Below are 18,295 nucleotides of genomic sequence, written 5' to 3' on the forward strand. Positions count from 1 at the left end.
GAATGCAATCCACTCCTGGAGCCTTATTATTTTTCAGCATGCAGACAGCACGAGTAATCTCACTAATGTCGGCTCTTCAATATATGATTCAGCAGTTTGGTAAGGAGTGTGGTTCTCTGGTATTGACGTTCAGCAAGTTCTCAAAATATCTATGCCACTGAGTGAGAGTGTCTTTTGAATTTGTTAGAAGATTTCCACTCTTATCTCTTATGGTTGCTGCTTGTGTCTGGGCATCTCGCATGGCTTTAATCGTCCAGTACATTTCCCGCCCATTATTCGCCACCCTATTATTCTATGCTGGCCACCTTCTCATTAAGATAATTCCGCTTTTCCCTACATAGACATATATTCGCCACTCTTCTCACCCTCTCATATGCAGCCTTCCTGCTGTCCGCTAAGTAGTTCAATAGTGCTTCCCTTCGTTTCACTACAGCTTCTTCACACTCTCTATTAAACCATGCCTTCTTCTCTTTCCCACAGTCCTCGAGGCAGCAGACGCGACCGTATTTTTGATGGTGTCCCACATCCTATCCGGATCACCGTCATCCTGTAGCTCCTCAAAGCAGTTTTGCAGCTCTAACTGGAAAGTCTGCCTGCCTGTCTTCCACTGTTTTCTAATGGTTCTATAGTTCTTGCAATCCTTGATATCTTCCTCCCTCTCTCTCTCTCTCTCTCTCTCTTTTTCTCTGTGTCAGCTGTCAATCACTCATCAGCCTACTCAGTGAGCATGTGCACTTCTTTAACTATGCTGTAAGTAAGAAGTCAGTAATGGCTGATATATACATTCTCTTTTTACTGATATAGTAAAAAGAATGTCTTTACACTGAATGACAAGTATCACAAAACTTAACAAATGTGAATTGCAATACAAAACCATTGACATTATTACAATTATCCTATGTCAAGTAAGTACAATAAATCTCACGTACTTTACATTTCGTTTTAACTCAAACATCGATTTCTCATTGGGCACATTGCAAGTGCCAATTATACATATTTATGAAACCAAAACTAATAAAATATGAACATAGAAACAACTGTAAAAAGATTCATAATTATAAATTATGATTATTGAAAGTCTTTGACATACTAGTGTTGCCCTGATGGTGTCTTTTGCATACTAATAATACTCAACCTCCCACGAAGCATGATCTGGCAGTATGAATGTCAGCATTGTTATGCACTAGGCTGATCAAGAAACCTTATGTGTTTTGCCATCAGGGTAGTTCTGATGTACTAGGCCAGCCAGAATTCTGATATAGAAGGCCAAATTGCATTGAATGGAGAAGGAGTTTCTAAAGTATATTCAGCATACCCTTGATGGGTATCACTCACATCGCTTGTTTGCAGAGTGTATTTTTTTTTGGGGGGGGGGGGTATGTGGAACTCCTTTCTCTTTGTACCAAACATCAGTTACTTAAGACCCCACAGTGTTTCAGTGGGTAATGGTTATCTATGATCTAGTGGATCTTGTTTGCATTTCTTCCTGCTAAAAAAGTAACGTCACAATCTATTTATTCAGTATTCCATTTTTTCTGTGACATATAAATATCCTACAGAATTCATAGCCTTTAATAAATTTAGTTTAATCCTTTATCCCAGTGTAAGCAAACAAAGATTGCACATAAAGTATCTTCAGGACTGAGGCAACTCGTTGTAAAGGTGGACCAAGCCCTCATCACTACTTGTCTTAATATCTCCCATAATGCAAAGCACATCTCCTTGCGACATGTATATTGCTATGCATTAAGGGAAGTGCCACTACCCAGACCAGTTTTGACCTTTATTGAATGTTCAAGCACAGGTCAAACTCCAAAAACTCAGTGTTGTTCCCATCAGTAACAGGTTCACCCTGCCACTGAGAAGAACTCTCAGCGTTGGCTCTACCCCGTGGCAGGCTCACCTCACCACCGAGCAGAGCCGTTCATTTGCTCATATGTCATCTGAGGGGTAACAGCAACAACTGTGTCTCAGTTAACTTCATGGGCTACAGCATTGCCATTCATTACTCCCCAGCACCTGGGTGACAGCAACAGCCGAGCTTCAGTTAAAACTTCATGGGCTACGGCATTGGTGTAGCTTCGACCAATCGGTTTCGACCTTTACTGAGATCTCGTCAGTGGAGCCAGACCCAGAGGTGGTGATACTAAGGTGGAAGCAATGGAGAAGTCATATTTATCTATACAAGTTACCAAAAGGTGTCTCACCTTATTATTAAATTACTCTGAATTTAGAGAAAGTTGTTGGAAGTTTTTTTTCCACTTGTCCGCAAGGAGATGTGCTTTGCATTATGGGAGATACTAAGACAAGTAGTGATGAGAGCTTGGTCCACCTTTACCACGAGTTGCCTCAGTCCTGAAGATACTTCAGGAGTAAACTTTGTTTGCTTACACTTGGATAAAGGATTAAACTAAATTTATTATAGTCTAACCAAGTGGGAAAAAAAACTTCCAACATCTTTCTCTAAATCCAGAGTAATTTAATAATAAGGTGGTACACCTTTTGGCAACTCGTATAGGTGAATATGACTTCTCCATTGCTTCCACCTTAGTATCACTACCTCTGGGTCTGGCTCCCACTGACGAGACCTCAATAAAGGTCAAAACCGGTCTGGATAGTGGCCCTTCCCTTAATGCATAGCATTATACATGTCTGCAAGGAGATGTGCTTTGCATTATAGGAGATACTAAGACAAGTAGTGATGAGAGCTTGGACCACCTTTACCACGAGTTGCCTCAGTCCTGAAGATACTTCAGGTGCAGACTTTGTTTGCTTACATTTGGATAAAGGATTAAACTAAATTTATTATAGTCTAACCAATACTAGCTTTTTCTTTGACATTATAAACGAGGCTTTAATTTATTAATTTTACACTAGTTTCATTACAAATATAATTTTTTTTCTTGTAATGATAAGAATGTAGTGATGATCTTTTTTGTATTTCTGTAGTCGAAGCCAAAGTGATGGAGAAGGCCAGGGTCCTCTGTGTGACACTATAAGTCGAAAGACATTGTTTTACTTGATAGCTACTTTAAATGCTTCTTTTCATCCTGATTATGATTTTAGTCAGGCTAAAAGTGATGAATTCAGTAAGGAACCCAGTTTAACTGTAAGTTCATTTTCTTCATTGAAAAAGAAATTTGCAGATATTATTTAGTAAGGTGTTTATTTAACTAAGTAATTTTGAATATGGTATAACTTTAAATACATACATTTTAAGAATTTTTACGAAAGAGAATTAAATCACTGATGAAATTTCCATAGTAAAAATGAACTCAGAGTAAAAATATTTTTCTTTTCTTCAGATTGAACAAGAAGTTCTTTAATTAATAATAGCTGGATTCCTGACTGCTAAAATTATAGTTAAATATTTACAACTGAAGCTTGTATTCTTTTGCAAATTTGAGAACAAATAGAAAGAAAAAAAATTCATCCATATGAATTTACTCTAAAATATTTACATTGATATTTGAATATAAATTTATATATATCTAAATTTATACAGATATTAGTTGTGTGATTTGTAAATTGGTATCATGTGTATTTTAATATTGAGGTTGATTTAAGTTGGAAGACTAACATAAAGGTTGCTTTTTGGTTGCATCATTGTTTTAACCTCAGAAAGGCAAAACAGCAGCAAATAAAAAAAAGAAAACATAGTTTTCTAATTCTAGACTGGAGCAAATTTTTTGGGGTAAACAAAAGAATTGGAACAGATATGTTCACTACATTTAGCTGACTTTTATTTTTTTATGTGATTTTCACTCACAAAAGCAGTACATTAGTACTGTGAGTGGACTGTGGATTTTTTTTATTATTTTATTTTTATCTTTAATTTTTACACAGTCCAGAAACCCTGTTCTAGAAACCAAACAGAACTTATTCAGACCATTTCATATCAATTTCATTGCCTGGTGTTTTGTCTAACACCAGGCAATGAAATTCATTATTATTATTATTATTTGACACCTCCAGGGAGTCCTAAGTCTAATCGAGGGAGGGCACCTACTTTACAACTCTCCGTCTCCACCACTCAACCTCATCTACACCAATGCCATCTACTGTCCACTATCACCACTATTATTTTCATAGACAATCAAACATCCATGCCCATGGCACAATTTGAACCCACAGCCTTTTGGCTGGAGAGCAGATACGCTAGCCAATCAGGCCTTTTTATTATTATTATTATTATACATTTTGTATTATCCCACTAGAAAATTTCATCGTCTGCATATAAATTTCATGCAGTACTCAGTACTGAATTTGAAATCATCTCCCACCTACAGTTTAAGTTACCATACTACTTGAGATTAGTTCTCCTAATGCATTCCTCAATGTTAACAATGTCAGGTTCTTTCCTAATATCCACATTTCAATATCATACTGCTGTTGATGGCATTTATTTTCTCTAGTGGAGACGGAGAGTTGTAAAGTAGGTGCCCTCCCTCGATGAGTCTTAGGACTCCCTGGAGGTGTCAAATAATAATAATAATAATAATGAATTTCATTGCCTGGTGTTAGACAAACACCTTGCTTATTGCAGATCCGAAATGGTCTGAATAAGTTCTGTTTGGTTTCTAGAGCAGGGTTTCTGGACTGTGTAAAAATTAAAGAGATTCACAAGTTAAAATTGGGCCAAACACTGTCTTGTATACAGATAGTCCAGTGTTTTTACTAATTTCTCTCTTATTCCATATAAATTTATTCAGTTGACTTCCTACCATATCAGCTTTGCTAATTCTATTGTCTATTTCTATATTTAATTTGCCATCTTTACTAAAAATTGTGCCAGAATAGCTGAAATGTTTTATTTATTCTATATTGTTTAGCAACATGTTCTCCATTCAGGATGGAGAACATGTTACTGATTTTCATAGCAGATTTATTACAGCAGTCATGAAATCCTGCAGACTCGTACTGGATTTATTTAGGAGTATAATAATATGTGCTTAAGAACTGAGATTAACATCTCCAATTTTGATATTAGATTTAATACCACTTTCCTTGATGATGTGATCCATATAGATGATGAATATATGCACCCTTGTCTTATGCCGGATTTGATATCAAACCATCTTCTTGTACCTCCTTCAATTCTAACTGCTGACTTACTCAAATATAGACATAATATTACATAAAAATATTACACTATATAATGGCCCATTTAAGCCAAATAACTGTAGCGTTTCTCTTGGCACCTTGTAATATGCCTTTTCCAGATCTACAAAAGCTTAAATACAGATCCTTGGTATATTTCCATGATTCCTCAACTATTTGTCTGCAAGTGAAAATCTGATCCTTACAACCTTTATTTGCCCTGAACCCAACTTGTTCTTTACCAAGCTTCCCTTCCACAATTTGTCTTAACCTTTTCTTACATATACTTGCATAAATCTTAACACTCAATAGAGAAATTCCTCTGTAATTCTCACATTCAGCTTTATTTTCCTTTCTATATATGGATACAATGAAAGCTCTACTGCAATCATCTGCAATTCTACCCTCTGACCCAGACCTTCTAAATTTTTCAGTATAGCCACTGTAAAACTTTTATCTCTATATTTAAACATTTTTGGTTGTATCTGCTACAGGAAAATACACTTGAAGGGCTACAGCATCAGACTGTTGCTAATAACCCAAGTTTCTTGTCATCTGCAAATAACTGACTATCTTCCTGTAATCCACTGTCAGTATTATTGATATAAAAATTTATTATCAGTATTTCTAGTACTAAACTTTATAGCAACTGGCTCTGTGATATCTATCACAGAGCCAGTTGCCATACCAATCCACTAACCAGATATTCAAACCTATGATTGCAATTCCTCTTGTATATTTTTTACCACTGTTCTGTTGCTGCTTGTGTCATCTAACAGTCTTTCAAAGTAATTACTCCGAGCATCTAGAGTATCTTTGTCATGGTTTTTTCCTTGTCATGTTTATCATCTCTGATTTTATAGTACTCCTTTTCCTCCATTTCTAAACTTTTTCTTTTCTTTTTTTTTAATACCCCCCAAAATAATTTGCCACTTTCCTGATATTTATCGTCTGCAATTTTAGATTGCAATGAATTGACTGAAATAAGGATAATAAGGATATTAAAAATATCCTTAGCACACCCATGGTACTAATGTACTACAGGTTTACAGATAAACCTTTTATATTGGTGGGACCACATTTTTACACATGCTGACTTACTTACTGGAAATTTGATACATTTACTTCTTTTCCATGACTGCCTCCTTAACTTCTTAAGACCATCGTTAAGTTTTTTTTATGATATCTTTATCGCATGTCTTCCTGGTTGAATCAGTTACTGTTTCTTTTAGGTTTTGTCACTAAAATTTGGTTTTCTTGTTTCCAAATTCTTTCATTTTTTGGCTTGAGTAATATTTGTATATTTCAGTTTTTTTGTACAGTTTACCTCTGAAAGCTTCTCGACTTCATTTCTTTTTTTAAACCTGAACGTATTTTTCTTTTCAGTATGAAAATTATGAAATTCATATTTATCCAGCTCAAAACTGAATGGTGACTGTTTCTATTTAAAACTTCCTGTATATTCTTATAGTCCTGAACCTAGTATGAAGATAGCACTATCAACTGTAAACAATGAGACTTTTCTTATGACTTCTCTCCATGTGAATAGGTGCACATTTTTATGTTAGAACATAAACTTTATTTTGAATGCTAGCAATTTCAACTAGAGTAATGTAGGCAAATTTCAAAGTATGAAATTGAATAATGAGATTTATTTGTACTTTTTTTTTTTGTCCAGCAGAAGGTTCTAGTAGAGAAGAAGGAGAGGATTGTTTAACCATTAGAGAGGAAGAGCAGAAATGAATGAATCCCAAACATTTAGAAACACCCTGGGAATTTAAAAAAAAAAAAAGTCACTATAACTCGTTACTGCTGGATTTCTGTTCATTACTAACACATTGTTCCAACATAATGATGTGCATATGGAGAGAAAACATGTGAGAAAAGAAATCCTTTGCTGATTGCGTTATTCAAAGTGATATCTTCAAATTAGTTCAGGAAGCAAGACTGTACAGAGGATTTAAAATAAGAAGTTATCGATTTTTAGTTTTGACTATAATAAAAATGAGTATGCCTACTGGAAAAAAACTAAAATAGGAAGTTTTGAAAAAGAATCAAAGGCAAGTAATTTTCAGAAGTGGAACTGTAGACTCAAATATAAAATGTTATTGGGGGGGATGAAAGAGTTTAAGAAGAATAATCAAAGTTTGGAAATACCTCAACAAAAGGCAAAGAAAATATTGATTGATTCAGCAAAGGAAGTACAGTCATCCCTCGACTTACATTGGGGTTCCATTCCATCCGGCAGGTAAACTGCAGGATATGGGGAATAGATATAGGCTTTGTGAGGTGGATAAGAGGGTGGTTGATGGAGAAATATCAGAGAGTAGTTTATTCAGGAGTCGAGTCCAGAAGAAGACCTATGACTAGTGGCATGTCACAGGGCTCTGTTCTTGTGAAACAAGAACAGAACCCTTGGGCCACTACTGTTTAATTTGTACGTGATATAGGAAAGGGTCTGAGAGGAACTGTTCAGTTGTTTGCTAATGATGCAAAGTTGGGTACATCAATAGTTAATACTGATGATGTTAAAATTTTGCAGGATGATTTGGATAGACTGGCAGTCTGGGCAAAGGAGAATAGATATTGGTTTAATGTGGCAAAGTGTAAAGTTATGCATTTTGGGATGAAAAGATTACCAACTATACCACATTGATGGAACTTACTCCAAGAAATTGAAGAAGCTAGAGATTTGGAAGTGCTAGTAGATAGGGAGTTATTAGAGGGCACATAGCAAAAGTGGCTAAAGCAGCTTATCAGATTACTTGGGTACCGAAAAATACCCTGATGAGCAGAAACAAGCAGGTTATTATTCTTCTTTATCGAGCCTTGATAAGACCCCCCCCCCCTTGACTACTGCACACAGATCTGGTTACCAGGGTTTCTTGGTAATGAGGAAGAGGTGGAGAGGATCCAGAAGTAAGTAACCAAGATGGTAGCAGGTCTATGGAATGAACCGTACAAGAACAGGTTGAAGATTTGTGGTTTACACAAAGACTGTTTGACAGGTGGAAAAGGAGTAATATGTCTCAATCATACAAATTACTGAAGGTTTTTTACAAGATTAATTCGGAAGAAATTTTTCCGAATAGGTCTGGTAGTGGAAGAACTAAGGGCCATCCTTGGAAACTGAGTAAGCGTGTAGTTAGCAAGGGTATTAAAACTAGGTTTTTTGCTTGGAGAGTGGTGAATGAGAGGAATAGGTTGTCATAGTCTGTTGTGGCTGCCATGACTGTGAATGAGTTCAAAGCAAAGAATGATAATTTAAAATTCTGAATATTTTTACATATTGTTTATGTTAGTACATTATTAGTTTTGGTTTCATAACGCGCATTGTTGGCACTTGCAATGTGACCATTATTGATGTTATTTTGTCAAAATGAAATTTTAAGCATTTAAAAAATTTATGTACTTATTGGATTTAGATAATTGTGTTACTTTCAGAAATTTTATTGTAGTTTAAAATTATTGTGTGGTATTTTGTGAAGACATTCTCGTAACGCTAATGGAGACGACACCTCAGCTATTATGCCTATCTTCTTGCTTGCCACTTTCATGGAGTGCGCATGCTCACTGAGGAGTTTGATTGGTGATTGACAGCTGACAGAGAGAGTGTTCAGTATCGAGGTAATAGAAACAACAAGAGAGCGCTCGGTATCGAAGTAAAGGAGGAAAGAAGAGAGAGCTAATGGAAGTTTAAGAACGCAGACGGAGGAATTTTGTTCTTATGAAGTTTATTTAGTTGTATGTGACAGTGGGAGGAATAGTAATAGCAGATTCCGAAAAAGGAATCGTAGACCTGTGAGCCTTTAAAGTGGAGGAGTTAAGACTGTTAATAAGTATTGGTAAATAAAAGAAAATATTGCAGTTGACGTTCTGTAGGAATGTTTGAGGAAACACTGATTGGAAAATTTCATCTGTCTTAAGGACGCTGGATCTGTCTGTTATTTCTACTGGAAAAGGAGATGGAATTTAGCAACTTAGATAAAGCAGTAGAAGAAACTTTTTTTGCTGGTACAAAAAATTAACAGAATTGAACTGCGTGAGGTAAGAGTACTTATACTTCGGTGAATTCAGAATATCTATACTTCAGAGTTAGGAGGAATAATGTGTGCTACATAAGGGTGACGAGAAAGGATCCTATGGAAAAGAAGAAGAGAATCTTACATCTTCGGAAAAAGGCCTTAACAAAGAAACTGACTATGAACATTTTGTTATTGTGTAAACAATGTGCTTAGTCTAGTAGATGTGATTAAGTATATGTTAAACAAACCAGTAATAGAATGAATCAGAGAATGGGTGATCTCTAAAGTGTAAGTTTATTTTAAAAGGCCTTGGATCCAGTTAATTTTGTAGTTAGTTGTGTAATTTTATTTGAAGTGTATATGTTGTTTTTGTGTTATTAAATGTGTATATTTGGTCTTCAGTCACTGATTTTTCGGATTCTGAAAGAAACAGTTAAAAGTTATTGCACCAATCGGAATTGAACCCTTGTGCATATATATATATAAAAACACTTGGAAATAGAAATAATCGTTATAGAAAAAATCTCATAACAAATGACGATTGATAATAATTACTAAATAATCCCTCTTTATAACACTGTACATATGTTGGACAGTACTTGACATGATGTTTAGGGTCTCCTTCAATGAGGTGGAGTAGCCTGTGATATTAATAATAATAGTAGGTGAGTAGGATGTTAAGGAAGGCATACAATTATTGTTTCCTTTTTCAATGGAAAATCGATCCTAGGTTGTTAGACCCAATGTAGTTCATCAGTGTAGTATAGCCATATTGCTGGTTTGAGTGGAATGTAGTGGTAATGTTTTCACTGTTCCATGAAAAGCTTGGCAGGTGGGGGGGGGGAGCCTATAGCTGTTTTTTAATGCTAAGTAAAATAGCCATAGCATAGAAGAATAAAGTAGATATTTCAAGGGGAAAGCAAATAGTAATTAGTTCTGTTGTTTCTTTTAAGGGAAAATTAGTGAAAAGGGAGGGAGGCTAGGTTGAAACTGATCATAATGTCTGTATCTTTGAGGATTAAATTTTCCAAGCAAGATTTAAAGTGTACAGAGTTTTTTATATGGAACTTTAGCCAATAATGAAAGTGTGTGCTCTTGAACTAAGTATTTGGCCCTTTATTTAGGGAACCAGTAATGTTGGATGATGGACCTCGATGACATATTTGTTTTAGGATTATAAGGTTTAACTTTTTAGTGATTTCAGAAAGTCAGGATTGTCTAATAATTTTAGGAAGTGCCTTCATGGGTTAGGTTTTTGTAAATTGGTCTTAAAATACTTCAGGTAGACATCTTTTGTTCATATTCTAACAAAAGTGAAAAAATAATTTCTCCCTGCAAAAAGAAATTATGGACATGGGCTCACCCCCCATCCCCACTTTATAGCTAACTTTTACATGGAAGACTTCAAGCAATGAGTTCTAGATTCATCGCCTAAAGCCCAAAGTGTGGCTCAGATATGTTGACGATATATTTGCCATCTAGCCTCATGATTGGGTCTTGAGGCTAGCCTCGCCTGCTCCCTATACTGGAACAAAAAGGCATTAGCTGCACCTCATGGCTGCCAAACATTAAATACATTCCTAAGGCAAACAACACAATCATATCCAATTTACCATCAAGATTGATAACATTAACTCTTCCTTTTCCAGCACTAGTCACGTCTTCCCTCAGGCTGTTTGTCCGTCATGGTCTACCACAAAACTACACACACACACACAGGCCAATACATACACAAAGATTCATTCCACTATCCAACACAACAACTAGGGTTCATCAACACCCTCAAATATAGATCCCTAACAATTTGCTTATGAGCAGGCACTGAAGAAGGAATATATAATCATTAGCCAAACCTTTATAAAAAAAAATGGCTACAACAACAACAACAAAAGGTTTACAAGATCCTCAGTAATAATGCCATGAAAGGCATAAAAATATTACAAAAATGCCATAGCCATCCCATATGCTAGGGAGATATCGGAAAAAATAAATAGAACACTACAGAAATATAATATTGAGGCAACTTTCAGACCTCTTGCAAAACTCCTCTCATCCAAAGATCCCCTTCCTTACTTTGCTCACATAGGGATAACAGGGTACATGAGTCCAACAAGGCAAGACGAATACAAATGGCAATGCCACATCAAATTAAATTCCTTCACTATGGTAAAACAGGCCTGTCAGATCATGCACTCCAAACATGTCACAGTGTTAAAAAGAACCAGATGAACTATGGGAAGAGATATATTAAAACAGAAGCAAAGAAGAATATTCCAACATTTGTAAGAAGAAGAAGTTTAAATGGCTGTCAGAAGATATCAACAAAACTGCTCAGGAAATGAGGAAAATGAAGGCCACAGGAAATTTGCAAGAAGTATGGCATTTGAATGCAGAGTTTCAACGACAAGCCAGAAGAGACGAGGAAAAATACTTTGACCAAGAATGCCAACAAATAGAAGACCAAAACAAGAGATCTTTTCAAAAAGATCAGAACTAACAGGGAAGTTTAGTGCCAAGGTGACAATATTGGAAAGTAAACACAAAAAATATCTTACAGTAGCTGCAGACATCAAAGAAAGACCGAAAGAGTATACAGAAACCATTTACAGAAAGGACTCCAAAATTACTGAGAAATTTGAAGAGCAGGATTATACACAGGAGTTAGTACCACTGGAGAGTGAAGTGAGATGGGCACTGCAACAGCTATCCAGTAAGAAGGCACCAGGAGGAGATGGAATACCTATTGAGCTGCTCAAAGCCCTGGGAGAAGAGGCAGTTAAAATTTTAACAGCTCTATATTCAGCAAATTTGGATCACAACTAAATGGCCTAGGGAATGGAAAAAATCAGTTTATATACTTTTATTGAAGAAAGGCGATGCAAGAGAGTGCAAAAATTACAGAACTATAGCACTGATTTCTCATGCAAGTAAAGTGTTACTTAAGATCATTCAGAAAAGACTGGAACCATTCATGAGGAGAGAAATGCCAGGTGAACAGGCAGGATTTCTAAAAGGCAGAGGAGCAAGAGATCAAATCGCCAATGTGAGATGGATAATAGAAAGAGCACAGGAATATCAAAAGAATGTCTACCTTTGTTTCCTTGACTATAGCAAGGCTTTTGACTCTGTAGATCATGTGAAACTTGGAATGTGTTAAGAACAATGGGAGTGCCAGAGCATTTCATTATCCTTCTGAGGAATCCTTATTATGCAAGAAGCTACTGTCCAAACAGATCTTGGAGAAACTGAGTATTTCACAATAGGTAAAGGAGTGCGAGAAGGATGTATTTTATCTCCGTACCTGTTTAACTTGTACAGCGAATACAATTTAAGAATGGCAGGGCTGGAGGAGTCTTCAGTTGGAATTAAAATTGGTGGAAGAAATATTAATAATTTGAGGTATGCAGATGATGCCACCTTGCCAGCAGAATGCAAAGAAGATTTGGAGGAACTTATTATGAAAGTTAAAGAAGAAAGTGCTAAATATGCTCTTAAACTTAACCTCAAAAAGACAAAAGTTATGGCAACATGTGAACTTAATGATTTTGAAGTAGATGGGGAGAAAATGGAAGCAGTTAACAATTTTGTGCTCCTAGGATCCCGAATTGATCAAGATGGTTATTGTACTGAAGAAGTTAGAAGAAGATTATTACTCGGAAAGAAAGCAATGACAAATTTAAGCAAGATCTTTAAAGATAAAGATAATAGTCTCGTAACAAAAATCAGAATCGTGAGAGCAATGGTATTCCCTGTGGTACTGTATGGATATGAAAGTTGGACCCTGAGAAAGAATGAAAGAAGGAAAATAGATGCATTTGAATTATGGGTTTTATAGATGCTTACTAAGAATACCATGGACTGCAAAGCAAACCAATAAATCAGTGATAGACAGAATAAAGCCAGATTGCTCCCTCGAAGCAATGATCATAAAGCAAAAACTTTGGACATATTATGTGAGCAAATGACAGTCTGGAGAAGATGATGATGCTTGCTAAAGTTGATGGAAGCAGGAGAAGAGGAAGACCAAGAATTAGATGGAGTTAAAGAAACAACTGGAATGCACTTGGAAATTCTGAAAGATATGGCCAGGGACAGATCTTAATGGAGAATGTATGTTCATGGAATCACCAGGAGTCAAAAACGACTCGATGGAACATAATAACAAATATGTTTTTACATTTATTATATATAAAAATTATTTATTTATTTATTTATTTTTTTACTAGAGGTCAGGCTAGCATGAATTATTAACAAAGCAGTTATATTTTGTTGTCTGGTGTCATTTTGCCTGTGTCTTAATAAGTATGTATGTTATTTTGGTGATGACATCGATAGCGGCTGAAACATCAGGTGTCATTTTCTTAATTATAAATAATTGCTCTAACACGTTTGTTTTTGTCTCCGTAAATTAAACACAATGAATCAAGAGTTACTGTTCCATTACTCTTATTTACTTTACCCTCATCTTGTTCTGGCAAAGCTTCTTCAGTGTAGCAAATTCTAGATAAGGCTCTTTTTGATGGCTGTTGCATAATAGTGATGCAGGCTGAGGATGCTGATAGATTCATTCTTGAGTTGAACCGAAGACAGATCAATTACTCTTGTATTTTTCTTGCCACAATAAACTTTTTAATATATGGTGAGCCTTTGCTTTTTTTTAGTATTATTTTTGAAGATGTTAGAGAATTGAATTGTCTGGAGCTTGACATTTGGCATATTGGAGAGCTTAGCATGCAATGCTCAAATGATGCCATTAATGTCATCCAATAAAAATATTGATTAATAAAAAAGTTATATGTTATCTCTAGACTCTATGCTATCTCTATGTTTGTTCCATGAAGCAAGAACACAAAGGAGTTGTCTGTATACAGGCAACTTGCACTAGAGCAGATTTTTAGGGATCGCAAGAATAGTTGTTATAGCAGATAATATGTTATAATACTGTGTAACCGCAATTTAAATATAAAGTTTAGAGTATGGATGGTTAAATGCTATAAGAGACCAATACTAACATGAACATTGTCTTGGAACATAATAACAAATATGTTTTTACATTTATTATATATAAAAATTATTTATTGATTTATTTATTTTTTTACTAGAGGTCAGGCTAGCATAAAGTATTAACAAAGCAGTTATATTTTATAACCGCTTTGTTAATAATTTCGATAAAAAAAAACTTGAAGCTTTTGAGATGTGGCTATACAGGTGAATGTTAAAAATCCCATGGACAGCAAAAACATCCAGTCAGAAAGTATTGGAACAAATGGGGAAATCACGTGAACTTTTAGATCCCATAAAAAGAAGAAAAACTGCATGTCTTGGTCACCTAATTTGTAATGAAAAATATAAGCTACTTCAATTGATTATAAAAGGGAAGATAAATGGAAGAGGAGGACAAGGAAGATCTTGGCTGGCAGATAGTGGATGGACATGAGCTCTGGAAGACTATTCAGAATGACTGAAGGTCGCTGACCTCCAATAGGAGATGGCACTCAAAGAAGAAGATAATGAATTCACATAGTATATCCAGTTTTTTCATAAAGCCACTACATAGCACCTTACCATAGGATGCTAGATGATCATTTGATGTTTTCTATCACAAAGTTCAAACGTTTGGATTCTATACTCAGAGTATAGGTTTGTCTCTGCTTTTAGCAATTTTGTTTAACTTCAGATATTGTCGCATGTGCCGACATATACTGTAACTGCCTTTTCTTTCAGATAATTTTTCATACCATTTTCCAATATCTTTTTGAATAAGGTGTGAATCCCAAATTGTCTGTAAATTACAGGCTCTAATTTTTACATATGCACACACAAAAGTTTTCTGTTCTGCTTTAAAAATATTCTATGCAAATTTCTGCTTCTAGTATAATGAAAATAAAGAAAATAAACATTACTGTCTTAGTTATTAACATTTGTTTTAGTCTGATTTAATACTTCATATGAATGTTTGTTTAGATTAGCCAACCTTTGCCATATTATACTTCAGCAATCTGTGCATATGTGTGTCACCTTTATCTTTCCCTTCTTAAAGTCCTTTCATATCTTGGTTTACATATTTTTTTTTTATGCAACTCCTACACACATATTATATGTGTGTGGGAGTTGCATAAAACTGCAGTATATTCATACCATGGGTGGACTGAGGATTTTCTCTATTTTTTTTATTAATTTATATATGTGCAAGTGCCATTTGCACTCCACAGCACTTGACCGCCCAAAGGAAGACTGGTTCAAATCTAGTCGCCGACTAGAAGAAAATTGCTAAGCTTTCTTTGGCTGGTTCCCGAGTTAGTCGATCTCTGGCATGGACAAATGGTTTTTTTTTTTTTTTTTCTCCTGGAAACTTGGGTTTTTCGTCCCATAAACTCAAGAAAATTGACTGTAGAACCACACTACCTCAGACAATAAATATATAGTGTTAGGATTAGGGACCATGAGATGGCAGTACTTGTCAGTTGCCTCTCTTTACCAGATTCCGAATATCGTTAGTGATAGTCTTGGGTCAGCTATCTTTAATTTGGCCTCTGGTGTAAATTGAACTATCCCCTCGGTCTCCAAAAAGTTAGGACTAAAAGAGCCTCGCCTACTCCCTGTGAGGGAATCAAAGGCATTAGCAGTTTTAATTTAATTTTATATATATATATATATATTGTATTTTTATTTATTTTTTACAGTCTGAGAACAAAAATGGACTTTTTCAAGCCACTTTGGTTTCCAATAAGCAGAGTAGTTGTTTCCTTCCAGGTAATGAAATTCATCTCCCACCTAAAGACAATCGCAAACATTCATGTCCATAGCAGGATTCAAACCTGCAGCCTGTTAGTTGGAGAGTGGATACACTAACCAGTCAGCCAACCAAGTTATACTAGGCCTTAATGTGTTAAGCTCAGTAGCCTGTCACAGTGTGGGAACTAGGTACAATTTAACCTTCATTAATGTCATGATATGGCAGTCAAACCTATGTACATACAGTAATTTATCAAACTCTTTGACCTCTATCAGAAGTAGTTGACATGCAAGAGTCGGTTAACTGAATTGTAGATTACTATAGTATGCTATATCTGACAAAGTGTGTATTCTTTGACTGGTCTGCTGCACAATGAACCCAGGTTTGATTGATTCTGTATGAGACTGGCTAACAAGGTAGGCCTTATTTGAAAAGCCCTACATTGGTTCTTTGCATCTTTGACAGGATTTGAGGCTGTGGCAGTATCAACTGAGCTGTTGAAGGCTCTGGATGTTTGCCTTGTGTATATGTATATATATACTATATATACAAAGAGAGAGAGAGAGAGAGAGAGAGTGGGTAAGATTTATTACTTTGTATATCCAAGTTGTATACTGAGAATGCGTTCCTGTCAATATCACTGTAGATAGCATTTAGGGCTGTGAAGTGTTCCGAGACTTTTCATGCCTTTGGTTGAATTTGAATATCATCTAGAACATGAACTATTTTTCAATTAAGAATGTAAAGAAACAAAAGAATTTACAGATTCTTATATTTTAAAGAAGGTATCAGACAATACTCATATAAGCAACAGAAATATTCACAGAAACTACACAAGTTACACTAAAGGAGATGACAACATGGAGAAAAACTGAAGGATAGCAATATAAAAAAAAAATTAGGAACACACTAATCACAGAAAATGTAAAACACAACTAACATTGATATTGGATGTAAGAACAAATAGAAGAATGGAAAAATCATACAGAAGTTAAAAAGGATAACATAAAAAAGACTAAAGAACTTGGATACTGGTGGAAAGAGATGCCAAGAAAGACCAATGTGAAGATGGAAGGATGCTTTGGAGAATAGCACTATAAGCAATTAAGCTTAATAGTGAGGAATTCTCTGATGCCTTTTACTTTTTAAATTAGAAACTGTTGTGGCATGCATCTGAGAGATGATAATGTGAGCTGTCATGATGATATTGAAAAACTATCAGCTAAGTTGATTTTCCTTTCCCAATATCTATCTAGGGAAATATGGTTGGGGGGAGGAGAGAATTACCGGTCTGAGTTTTTCTTTCATAACAGCTTTTGCTATTTGCATCATTCATATAGAATATAAGCAGCATTTGTGACAGAATTTAGATGAAAGTGGAGAGTGGCTATGCAGTGATCTAGAACAGTGTTTTGTGACCTTCTTTGAACTGTGAAAAAATAATTTAGAAATAAAAATATTATATATACTAGGGATGCACCAAACCAGGATTCAGTCAAAGCACTGAATATTCAGCTGGAGTATATCATCATCATCATCATCAAATTCCTGCCATGTATCCTCAAGGGGTGTACAGGATATGATAGTACTACATGAAAAAAATTACATCATTATTAATTTCCTATCTACAATTTTCCTCCAAATCAGTCTGTTACTTGTCAAGACTCCAACATAATCAGATCTTATATTTCTATCGTCTAAGGCACTTTGTACCGTATCAATCCACCTATATCTTGGTCTTCCTCTGGGTCGTTTTGCTGCCAACCTGGCAGAGAACACTTGTTTTGCTAATCTTTCCTCGCCCATTCTGTTTAAGTGACCATACCACCTGAGATTAGTTCTGCTAGCGCATTCCTGGATGCTGACAATGTCAAGTTCTTTCCTAATATCCTCATTTTTAATATGATAATGCCATTGATGCCATCTGTTCACGCCTATAATCTTTCTCAGGACTCATATCTGTGGTCTCTACTCTTTGGTCAAGTGTTTTACTTCTGACCCAGCTCTCAGATCCATAAGTTAAAACTGGTTTGAACACTGTCATGTATACAGCTAATTTAGTGTTCCAACTAATTTCTCTCTTATTCCATATGAATTTATTCAATTGACTTCCAACCATACCAGCTTTGCTGATTCTGTTGTCTATTTCTATACTTAATTTACCATCTTCAGTAAAAATCGTGCCTAAATAGCTGAAATTTTACTTGTTCCTCAGGTTCTCCATTCACAACACAGTTGACATTTTCAATGATTCTGCCTATTTTCATTGTCTTTGTCTTTTTATTTCTGACCTTCATACCATATCTATTACAACAGCAACTCAATTTAGTCGGGGAATCTTGCAGACTTGTAGTGAATTTATTTAGAAGTATAACATCATCCGCATAAAGCAAAGAGCTGACATTAACATCTCCAATTTTGATATCATGTTTAC

The 18,295-nt window shown here is 35.4% G+C and overlaps 1 protein-coding gene across 2 annotated transcripts in view; it reads left to right on the plus strand.

Moving 5' to 3' along the window:
* Maf1 (repressor of RNA polymerase III transcription Maf1) overlaps positions 1–18,295 on the plus strand; it is a 173,980-nt gene that overhangs the window by 47,793 nt on the left and 107,892 nt on the right. For both annotated transcript variants that reach the window (XM_090408734.1, XM_090408735.1), the window contains exon 3: positions 2,950–3,109. In XM_090408734.1, coding sequence (XP_090264860.1) covers positions 2,950–3,109 — 160 coding nt within the window. The remainder of the gene's footprint in view (positions 1–2,949; positions 3,110–18,295) is intronic.

Source organism: Typopeltis vanoorti, chromosome 18, assembly GCF_054136105.1.
Source record: "Typopeltis vanoorti isolate ZY-2024b chromosome 18, IOZ_Tvanoo_1.0, whole genome shotgun sequence".
In the NCBI taxonomy this organism is placed as follows: Eukaryota; Metazoa; Arthropoda; class Arachnida; order Uropygi; family Thelyphonidae; genus Typopeltis; species Typopeltis vanoorti.